Source organism: Myxine glutinosa, chromosome 1 (assembly GCF_964187855.1).
Source record: "Myxine glutinosa chromosome 1, kmMyxGlut1.1, whole genome shotgun sequence".
Lineage (NCBI taxonomy): Eukaryota > Metazoa > Chordata > Myxini > Myxiniformes > Myxinidae > Myxine > Myxine glutinosa.
The window spans coordinates 233,351,068-233,363,144 of NC_136261.1; the positions used below are offsets into that span (position 1 = coordinate 233,351,068).

Consider the following 12,077-nt stretch of genomic DNA (forward strand, 5'->3'; position numbering starts at 1 on the left):
CTCACAGAGGGTATGGGATATATAGAGAGACACTGTGTTTTCCTGTGTGGTGCATTGCTTAGTCAAAGTGATTTGTAAAGAATATTCTGGATACATTTTTCTGAATTTGATTATGTTTTTGCAACCCTCCAGAGGATCTACACAGAGGCCTGGGAGAAGGAGAAACCAAATGTTCATATACCACTGGACATCCCGCAGCACCAGTTGGCAAAGATGAATGCCATCAACATTAGCGAGGTTAAACGCGTTTTCTCATCTTTTGCCTTATACTTGGTCTTCATTTTTGAATCCTACTATTAATTTGCAATTGGTCACTGGCTTTGACAGCGATGCAAATTTTTATTACGGACTCTCGGCATCAAAAAGCTACATATGTCGAACAAACAGTTTCAAATGGGGCACCACGCCGCCATTGGATCATTATTTATGTTACATCTGATGTGGCAATTAATGCGAATTATTGCTCCCAGCTTTCTGGCTCGATAGTAGAAGATGCCATTTGCATTTTTGTCGCCTCCATCCCTACCCCGTTTAGACTCCCGTTTGGGCACGGCCAACTTGCTAGTTAATATCAATTGTTGTTTAGCACAATAAAATAAAAGTACATTGGCCGAAAGATGAAAAAATTGTTTCACTGCATCGGAAATGGTTAAATGATGTTTTTTAATCGGCAGGGAGGACTGGTTTCTCCATCTCGTGTCATCAGGCCCTCATCAGAGCCATATCCAAGATCATTGCGTTATGCTATGTACCTCAGTTACAACCAGTTTGAGGTCATGTGACCGAGTCATGCAGTGCTCCAATGCATGCACACTATCTTGGGATGCATTCCTTGTTCAACGGACATTCCTTGTTTATAATAACATAAGTCATGTGACTGTAATAATTCCTCACATTCACAAAGAAAAACTTCAGTGCAAACAAAACAGGTACAAAAAAAACTATCACCTACATGACACCTGGGATTCAACAACCAACAGTGCTTGTCAGAACTACGTCACTTGCCTTTAATACGATTCTGTCACTTGCGTTTCGTTTAAATGCGTTTTGACAATTTCAGGATACACCGATTGCTTCTCATTTGCCAACTTTTCAAAATGTTTGTACACAACGAATAAGATGTTTGGTTTTTTTAAATCTAGAAAGTATACAAGATGGGATGGGAAGAGGACAGGAAGAAAGGTTACACGTTGCCTCTGGATGCCATTCCACTCACAGCTGCCAAAGCTTCGAGAGACATCGCTAGTGATGTAAGTAACACATCAGAGGATCAAACGCAGCATGTTTTAAAGATTTTGATGATACTCTAAATGACATACCTTGATTTTGTGAGGCATAATTTTTGAAACTAAAAGTTTCGGCCTACTATCTTTGTGCACATCAAAACGATGGAATGTTTACTGGAGCTGGGCCCTCAGTTGAATTTTTATATTGAACTGATGGTACGCACCAAGTTTTTCCTGGCGTGAGATCGAAATTGAAATTTTAAGTAAGACATTAAATCCACAACCCACAACTAATTAAATCCACAACCAGTAAGACATTTTGCAGTATCATCACTCAACTATGGACATGCTGCTTCTCCTCTCTCAGTAGAGGTTGGAGCACCTAAATGTCAACCAAGACACTATCTCCTATCCTAGGTCAACACTATCTCTGTTGACATCTTGAGAATTTAATACAGTCTGGCATACTTTTTGTTTGCCAACATCTCTGCTTAAATACAAGGCCACCTTAAATTCTGGAGTTATGCCTTTCTCCACTCACACAGTTGAAGTGTTGCTATCAATGAACCCCTCTCCTCTCCCAGTTGATGCTGGAATGTCCCAAGGCTGTCTTAGGCCCTGTCTTGTTTCTCATCTGCAAAACGACTTCTCAGATGCTCTGAAAAACCCTGTCTTATATTTTGCCGATGACTCCACATTGCATCATATGATACCCAATCTCAATGATAGACACACAGCAACTGAGCAACTCTCTGCTTATCTGGAAATTATTGCATGGTATGTTAAATTAAAAGTACTTCTCTCCCGTATGTGCTGGCACACCAACACCTCACCCCCTACGTGCTAGTATCACTTCTGCCATCTCTTCTGGATTCTGTGCAATCTAAAGCTCTCAACGTTATTGGAATCTCTCATAATGAGGCCGAAGCACAAGGTCTATTGCTTTCACGTCATAGGCAAGTCGGTGGTCTCTTTATTATTTCCAATCTCTTCTCTGGTCTTGCTCCCTCTGCTCTCTCAGCTCTCTGACCCCTGCTCCCTATCAGCTACTGAATGCGCACATTCTTCCAGTAACTGCCCTCTGATTAAACTTCCAAAATCCAGGCTGATTGCACACTTCAACTATTTTCTTCTCCAATTTATGGAATTGCATACCCCAAGATCACACTCTTCTTTCCAAGGCTCGAGCAGGCAGTGCACTGCAATCTCATTTCAGCCCCGATCTTTACCCACAATATTTATGACCAACATTATCTGTTCCCAACCAAACCCTTTTGCTTGCAGCTTGCAGTGTTCCCTCCCCTCTACCCTCTTGTCTTTTCCTGTTCTTTCATTCTCTTGCCCATTGTGTCCATCTCTTTCCCCATTGCCTCAATATCGGTTAATACTCTCCGTCGCCTTGCTGTTCGATGAGTTTCGATATTGTAAGGAAAAAATCAGGTTAAAGTACACTACTACTACTACTACTTGTTTATACATATAATGTTGATCAGACAATCACAAACAAACCACCAAAAAGAAACCAGAGCGACAAAGAACAAAGTTACTTTGTCAGATTTGCCCAAACAGCTCTGTCAGCTGCGGTGGATTTCAGTTTGTCCGTATGCAGCCCAGTGTCGCTGCAGACAATATTGATCAACTTCGGGTTCGGCCGACTAACTCTCCTTTCTGATGGCTTCCAAAGTGGGATGCTATTTGCTGATTCTTCTTCGTGCCGGAGGACACGACCCACCAATCTCAAACGCCTCTTCCTCACGACATCAAAATTTTTTGGCAAATTACCATATAGTTCAATGTTTGTGACGTGGTCTTGCCAACGGATGTTGAGTGTTTTACGGAGGAGCTTGGTGTCGTTGCCATCGATTTTACGCGTCGTGCTACTTGTCAGCGTCCACGACTCACACCCATACAGTAAGATTGATTCAACTCGATGTACACTGGTGCACTCGATGTACACTACTCTTTGAAAGTACACTGGTGTCTCCTAATGTGCTTTTCCTGCTGTATGGAATTTATAGACAAATTCTCCGTGAGCATGATAGAAGTATTTTATATAAAAAATAAAAATAAACTGGTGGACTTCTCTATTTTTGACAATTTGCTGAAATGTCCATTGTTGAAAGAAGTTATTAATATGAGTGCCCATGATTCCCAAAATTTCAAGACTTTCTGACTTTAATTTAATGAAAATGCTGCTCTTGTTTCTAGGTCCTGTACAAGGAAGCATATGAAAAGCAGAAGGGACAGTACTTGGGAGTGCCAGATGCAAAGTTTGACCCCAGGATGTGGTGGGCTTTGAAAGTGGGAAACCTGCGGAGTGATCTTGTGTACAAGAAGGACTATGAGCAGACGAAGGCCCTGTGCCATCTGCCCCAGGATATGGTAGAGATTGTGCAGGCTAAGAAAGGACAAGATCTCCTTGATGAAAGGCAATACAGGACAAGGCTGCACACCTGGAGCTGTGGACCTGATCAGAATGAATTTATCCAGGCCAGGAAAGCCTATGACCTCCAGAGCGATGTGAGTTTCCTTGCTTATAGAGAACTATATAAAGTTATGGAGCATGCGTTAGAGCTTGTTTGCCATGGATTTCTGAGTATCCATGCAGTACACATCTGTGTTTCTATACACAAACAACAACACAACATGCATTTTAAAGGCCATTTTCCCTGCTAGAGCGGGGGTTAGCCAAAGTTGTTTTCCAAAGTTGAAGTCTAAAATTGTTTTCATTGCTCTCCTTTATATTATACAAAACTTGCTAAATTTAATGTCTGTTCAGAAAAAAAACGTTTCGTGATTCACATGAGATAACTGTACTATGTTTAAGTTGATAAAGTCTTCTGGTATAATATGGAGCATTATCATTTGGAAATGAAATAATTCACCCTCAGCTTTATTGTCCAACTATGCATTGGTTCTCATTGGCACTGCTAAGTTTAATTGTCTTGCATCATTTTCCTAGTACCTGTACAAGATGGACTTGGAATGGATCAAAGGCTGTGGCTGGATCCCAAATGGCTCACCTGAGCTAGAGAAGGTGCACAGAGCCCAGGAGATCTTGAGCGATAATATTTACCGACAGAAACCGCACACCATCCCGTTCACTCACATTGTCGAAAGACCTGAGCTCGAGCAAGCCAAGCTCAATTCTGATAATATCAGCGAGGTGAGATACACGATACTGTTCATTCCGGAGGAGATACATGAGAAGGCGTTAATATAGATCCCTTTAGCACTTCCCTAATTCCAACCTACCTCGACTATATATTTGGGTGCTTTCATGATATAGCATTTTGGATCAATACCAGGTTATCAACACATTGACAGACATTCTATATACTGATATTTATATGTGCAATTACAGTGGAAATACAAGCAGAATTGGGACAAGGAGAAGTCATGTGTCCACATTACTCCAGAAATGATCAGCATCAAAGCTGCGAAGGAGAACTCTTTACAAGCCAGCCAGGTAGTGCGCGCGAGTCCGAAATGTGCTTCGTTGCTCATCTTTTATTTGGCACATTTTTCTGGCATTTTTATAAGTAAGCCATGCTTCTTCTTGCTCTGCCTCTCTGATTATGTTTGTTCCTTTCTCTCAACTCAAAGAAATTGTACAGGGCTGGTTATGAAGACTCCCTGAAGCATGGCCATGATCTGAGGATTGATGCCATTCCGATCCAGGCGGCCAAGGCATCTCGAGAGATTGCCAGCGATGTAAGGCTCCATTGCATCTTGACTAGGCCACTTGTCTTACTGTTGAGTTAGCTCGAATAATGAGGTAGTTTATAGTGAAAACAACCATCAAGCGTCCAATCTTAATATGTTATTACCACTGTTTAATAATATTTCAGTTGTCCAAGAATAACAATGATAAACAGTTGTCTCCGTATGCCTGAGGATGGTTCAAATTTGACCTTCTCTTTGGTTTATAAGTTAACTTGTATATAACCTTCACTTGCAGTCATCACCATCCTATGTATCCAGTCTTCTGCAAATTTCAACAGCTTTGATGTTTCAGTTGACCAGAATTTTATAATTAATTTATTGTCAAGTCTCTCAGGACACCTCCATCTCCCAGAATAAAATGATCTTCTGGTGTCATGGGTGCACACGTAATATCTCCAGAACGATTAAGTATCTAATGCGAGCATTCACATACGATCTGTGTTGACTGATTTTCTAAACCAAATAATAGGCCTGATTTCATGCAGAAGTATCCATTGTCATGTGTTAATGTTTAGTTATTTCATCCTGAATGGTCATAACAACATTGTCCTAGTTGATCCCCAAGGAGACCACTTTGTGCACCTACTAATTCCTACACAGGCATTATTAAGAATACCTACTCTTCCCAGCACGAGGGGAAGAAACAGAAACGTGTATGCAAATTCAAAGAGGAAGGGTGCATGGTGTTCGTCTTCTTTCAGTGATATCCAGTTTAAAAAATTATACAGCAAAAGTTATCCAGCATTGAAACTATCATAGACACATATACAAGGTACAACAGAAGAAACGAGATGGTATTCATAGAATACTTACCCTGTGCAGTCAACTTGGTGTGAGCCAACTCTTCTGTTTTTGAACGTTTCTTTTTTTTTATCCAATATGGCTGCCCACATGAGCGATTACATCATAAATTTATATTCTCTAAATAATTGTCACATAGATCATGCTCAATAAATTTCAAACTGATCAGACAAAGCGTTGTCCCTGTCGAATTATGATGTCATAATTATGGCACCAATGACATCATCGTTAACAACACCTATTCCCCATATGGAGTTCTTTACAATGAGCCCTGTTTCAATTTTTTCCATAGAGCGGTTTTGGAGATAGAGGTGCAACGTTTTTCAGTTTTTCCAAGATGGCGCCTGTAACACATGACCTATGACGTCATGATTATCATTAAAATATTCTAAAGGAGGAGGCGCCAACAGTTGCTGAATTTTTTTAAATAATGATCGGATGGATAAGTGTTGTATTTGTTGAATTATGACGTCATAACGAAGGCACCAATGATATCATCATTACCATATCTTATTCCCCATGGGGAGTCGGCGACAATGAGCCAGGTCTCAAATTTTTCCATGGAGTGGTTTCAGAGATAATGAGGTGCGAAGTTTTTCCAAGATGGCGCCCACGTGACCTATGACGTCATAATAACCATTAGAATATTCTACAGGAGGAGGCCCTCCTATGGTGAAAATTTAATGTCAATCGGACCAACAGTTGGTGAGAAAATGAATTTTTAAAATGCAGACACGGCACACACTTTACTTTACTGAAATGCAGACACGTACGTAACTTAATGCTTAACCCCACTTTTCGCTTCGTGGGCGCAGGGTAACTAGAACTATCATAGACACATATACAAGGTACAACAGATTAAATTAGAACTATCATATAGACACATATACAAGGTACAACAGATTAAATTAGAACTATCATTGACACATATACAAGGTACAATGTAATAAACTAGAACGGCAGTCAGTGGAGCACATACCTCCACCAGGCTGAACAGTTTACGTCCGTAGGCCATTGATAGGCCGGATCTGCATCCGACCTGAACCCAAATTGAATCAATTCTTCCTTGTCACACACCCAACCTGTCGATCAAGTTTCGTCTGAATCCATCGATAACATTTTGAGATAACCTGCTCACAGACATAATCAAACAGACAGACAGACAGGAGTGAAAATATAACCTCTGTGCACCTTATTGAAACAACTGCAGAGATTGCAAAGGTAACAACTGAAAATATTTTCTTCATTTTTAAAAATCAGCAAAGATCCACTACTAGAGTAGCTCATGGTGGTTGAGTATGCACTTTATTGTACAGACCTAAACTCTTCAGGAATCCACTAATTGAAGGTCCAGGAACAATATTTGGTTGGTAACACATTTGCCACTGACGGCGAAATAGCTGAAATGGCCACACCCCTTTTTGGGCCACGCCCCCTTTTTTGCCGTGACTGTATCTACAGAACCGTTGGACCTAGGAGGTTGCCCGACCACTCAAAATTTGCGCAATGGCCACATTATGGGGGGTCAGTAATACATTTTCATATCCAAAAGTCAATGGTTTTTAAGATAATTGCCAAAAACCGATTTCAACATGTTACGAACTACAATTGTATGATACCACCAAGGCCACAACATTATATGACACTTATACCTTTTGCATCATCCTATTTTGGAATTTACTTATTTGGATTTCTACACTTTTCGCCTTTACTACAGCCACAAAACGTGACACATTTAATGTTCCTGTCTCTGCAAGTGCACGTTTTTCAAACAAAGTCCATGTTCAATTTAAACTAGAATTCTGGATATGACACAGTCTGATGAGTTTAATTTGTTTTTCCTTCCTCCTGCAGTACAAGTACAAGCAAGCCTATGAGGCCAGCAAAGGTCAGCTGATGGGATTCCACAGTGTTAATGATGACCCGCGCATGCTCTGGTCTGACCATGTGGCTAAAGTGCTTAGCGATCTGGTCTACAAGAAAGATCATGAGAAGACAAAGACAAATTGCCATCTGCCACATGACATGTTGAACATTGTCTCTGCTAAGAAGTTCCAGGAACTTGTCAGTGATAGACCGTATCGCACTTACCATCACCAGTGGACCTGCGCTCCTGACCAAAATGATGTCCTTCATGCCAGGAAGGCCTATGACCAGCAGAGTGATGTAAGCCAGTTGTTCAGATGAGTGTTCAACTTTTAAAAGTAAAGAGTCTGTGTCTGTGCATTTACCTTCAAATCATCCAGTGCTGATTCACATTCGTTTGTATTTGTTTTGTGATTGGCTATTTAATAAAATAATTTTTTTTTTGAAAAATACCTCCAATGATCCTCTAAACATTCTATATATTCTGTTTTTTGTAACTATTTTTATATCTTAGCACGGATTAAAATGATTTAACTATGGTTTTCCTCCCACCGGCTGTCTTTTTTTATTAGTGGTTGTACAAGGGTGACCTCGAGTGGCTTCGCGGTTGTGGTTGGTTCCCCAATGGATCGGTGGACGTAAAACGTGTTCAAAACGCACAACATATTCTGAGTGAAGTAAGTTTAGACATTACCTTGTTCATTGATGATGGCAGATCGATACATAAGATGTACATTTCCTGGTTAAATGTAAAGGTCTCACACTATCATTCTAGGCCTGGTATTGGCTAAATGGTTATGGTGGTTGGCTTAAGATCTTAGGTCTTCAATTTGAGCCCAACGTGTCGTTATATTATGAATGCAATATTGATTTTTCAAGCTTTTTGCAAATTATGCAGCAATGTGGGCTGATTGGTTTTGTGTTGATTTCTCTCTTTTTTTCTTGTGCTTTTAGAATAAGTACCGGATCAAGCCTGACCAACAGCCTTTCTCCATCATACCAGACCGTTTGGACTTTGTCGCTGCCAAGGAATCGACAGACAAGTTGAATGATGTACGCTGCCATTTCACTCCGACATTTGCAGCTTTTTGGAAGGCATAAACATATGAGTCTGGATAAATCTAGGATGCCAATTTACACCAAAAGTATATATTGAAGCAAAATTTGTGTATTCTTCCTGCCACAGTACAAGTACAGGGAAGAGTGGAACCTGATGAAGTCCCAGTACAGTTTTGTGGACAATCCTTACCTGGAAAATGCCCGGAATGCTGCAAAGATTGCAAGCAATGTAAGTTATAGATGTTTTAAAAGGTTTTCTTTTGTTGGTGCCAGTGCTGCCATAAACTTGTGTGTGCTTACTGCAAACAAATGTATATACAACAATTATCTTATAGTAAGCGTCAACACCCTCCCTGATCAGATTCTCTACAAGGGTGATTGGGAATCTACTAAAGCTCTGAGTTACAAGCTTCCGCCTGACTCTCTGGACATGCTGCTGGCGCAGAAGGGCGTGCATCTGAGCAGCAACGTATGTAGCCAATGTTTTTGTTCTCATGTCAACCTTTTACAGCACTTAATGTGTTAAATGGATTTATCTTACCATGGGGTTCTTTTTCTCTCAGGTTAAGTACAAGGAGGCCCATGAAAAACAAAAGGGCCATTATCTTGCACTGCCAACTGCAAAGGATGACCCCAAGCTGATGTTGGCATACCGCACAGGGCAACAGCTCAGCAATCTTGTGTACAAGAAGGACTACGAGCAGACAAAGGGTCTGTGTCACTTGCCAGAGACCATGCTAAACGTTGTGCAGGCTAAAAAATGCCAGGAACTAGTCAGTGACCTTAACTATAGAACGAAGAGCCACACCTGGACATGCAGCGCTGATCAGAATGATGTTGTGCAGGCCCGATATGCCTACAACCTCCTCAGTGATGTGAGTTCATATGTCATTGGCTTTACACACTCCAAACAACACCTTACACTTTGATTGAATGGAACGTAGTTCCTTGGCCATGTGTTATTGATGAGATTTGATGCAAAACATAAATAAAAAACATCTAAAAATGCAAATCCTCTATCCGTGTCTAGTTTGTACTCGAACTAAAGTTGATGAAAACAACAACAACAACAACAACAAAAAGTACCTTTTATTAAACAGTGTTCTCCCTATTCTCATAATAAAGGATTGTTGAAAATTTAATGACAAAAGCTCAAATGGTAAATAAAGAAACACGAAAGTGATTGCAAAACCCGGCCGTCCCACACTGCGAGGCTGACGGGCTAATGAGGCCTATTTGTACTTACCTTACTGTGACTTTTCCCCCTTGACATTTTGATCCAATTATGAATTAGCCATCTCCTTGTTCTCATGACAAAGGTTTGTTAAAAAGTTGATGACAAAATCTTAAATATGCGTGGGGGACGGCATAACTGCAGTGGCACACTGCAATGGAACTGGAAACAGCACTATATCTCAGTCAAAAAAAATCAGGAAACCACTAATGCTTCTTCTGGTAGTATGAAGTAAAATCACACACTGAGCAGTCGTTGTAATGTCTCTTTGTCTTCCTCTCTACCACATCACCTATATATCTGCACAACAGGCACTGTACAAGGAGGATTTGCAGTGGACCAGGGGTATTGGTTGGATTCCTCTGGAGTCTATTGACGATAAGAGGGTGAAGAATGCCCATGAGATCTTCAGTGATGTAAGTGTGCTTCTTTTGCCAATCCTATAACTTGCTTTGTATTTTGTGATTCTTGTGATCGCTATCATTGTTATAGGTAACGGGATGATGCTTTGCAGCAAGTCTTATAAGTGACCTTTTCTGAAAGTCAGAAAATCAACAAGTCCTTAATCATATGTGGATTTCCCCAAAGAAATGAGTTGAGAAATTTGAATTTTACCTCCATGAGAAATAAGGTGAACCTGACGTTTCGAGCGATAACTTTCTTGATGAAGGGTACCTTTCTCAAAATGTCAGGTTCACCTTGTTTCTCGTGATGGTAGACTTGTGCTTTCTCAACTCTTCTTTGGGAAACTCCATTGTCTTCTCCACCAACGCAGTCCGTATATATCTTGCTCAATCCTACAATGCATGTTTTTTTGGGGTTTTTTTGTATTTTTACTGCTCCATATCCTACCTTTGTCATAACCCTTCCCCTTAATGCTAAAAAATGTCTTCTAATACTCACTTCCTCCTCTCTTTTCTTTACTGTCTCCTTAAATGTTGTGGTATTTGCTTCATTTCTCCCTTATTTCCCATCTCCTCAATCAGGTTGTGTACAAGAAGGATGCAATGAGCACCTTGAATAATTTCACACACATTCCAGACAGGCCTGAGGTTGTCCTGGCACAGCAGAACCGTGACCTGTACAGTGACGTGAGTGTTTGAAGTGCTGCAAACGTAAATTTGGGAAATCAAATTTTTCCATCGTTTTTAACAGCGAACTAAGGCATATATGTAGTAGTGCTGGGACATATGTCGCATGTAGAACAAACACATTGTCATGCATCAGTGGTTTTACATTAATTTCAAAGACATTAGTATACATTTGACACATCAGCAAGGTTCGTGTGATTTGCACCTGCTGTTTTCACATCATGAGCTGCATGCTCAGATAGGAACATCAAAGAGGCCTACCCTTAACTAATTCATTTATGGAGATTTTTTTCTTGGCCTTGCCCACCACCAACATGCTGTGGATTGCAATGAGCATTTAAATGCAAACGTAAAACCTGATTTCATGTTTATCCTGTAATACACCACGTTTTTGAGGTATGTTTCCATGAAATGCTTACACTATATGCTTACAATACTGCTGTACATACCCAACTATTTTCCTACCTACAGAAAGCGTTTACAGGTTATTTGTAGATGAGATAGTGTATATTTAAAATCAAACTGGAATACAAGCAAATAAAGCAAGAAACCTAATGGCAGCAGTAAGAGGTGGCATACATTTGAAGCTCGCAGTACAAATGACAAGTCTATAAATTAAAAGTGAAACAATAAACAAACAAAAAGCAAAGGTAAAAATATAAAAATTGGAAATGTAAAAAGTAGAAAGAATAAAAAAGAAGCAAAACAAGATAATAGAAAAAAAAGAAGTAACAAAGCAAAATAATAAATGACTCACATCAGCAACAAAACTACACACACGATAGAGAAAGTTCAGAGGAACTTCAAATTGCACACGAAGCTATTAAGGGAATTATGAAGCTTACATGGGGAGAAAGTGGCAATAGATGCCAACATATATATAGTCTGAAGACCAAGGCCTTCTGATTCTAGATGGATTACTGTAGCTGTAACTCCCCCCCCTCCCCACCCCCTTCCCTCCTCCCCTCACTCCCCACCCACACCACCCCTCCTACCCCTCTGTCCCCCAACCCAATCCTCACCACAACAGCCTCAAATCATAGAATGCCAACACTTCCACGATGATGATAATTT

The 12,077-nt window shown here is 40.4% G+C and overlaps 1 protein-coding gene across 1 annotated transcript in view; it reads left to right on the forward strand.

The window, feature by feature from the left end:
• Window positions 1–12,077, forward strand: part of LOC137435018 (nebulin) — a gene marked incomplete at its 3' end in the record, with an annotated part of 363,563 nt that overhangs the window by 271,195 nt on the left and 80,291 nt on the right. The window contains 14 exon segments of the mRNA XM_078785019.1: window positions 133–237; window positions 1,143–1,250; window positions 3,435–3,746; window positions 4,189–4,392; window positions 4,591–4,695; window positions 4,833–4,940; window positions 7,608–7,919; window positions 8,192–8,296; window positions 8,574–8,672; window positions 8,806–8,907; window positions 9,040–9,147; window positions 9,242–9,553; window positions 10,224–10,328; window positions 10,899–11,003. Coding sequence (XP_078641145.1) covers window positions 133–237; window positions 1,143–1,250; window positions 3,435–3,746; window positions 4,189–4,392; window positions 4,591–4,695; window positions 4,833–4,940; window positions 7,608–7,919; window positions 8,192–8,296; window positions 8,574–8,672; window positions 8,806–8,907; window positions 9,040–9,147; window positions 9,242–9,553; window positions 10,224–10,328; window positions 10,899–11,003 — 2,190 coding nt within the window.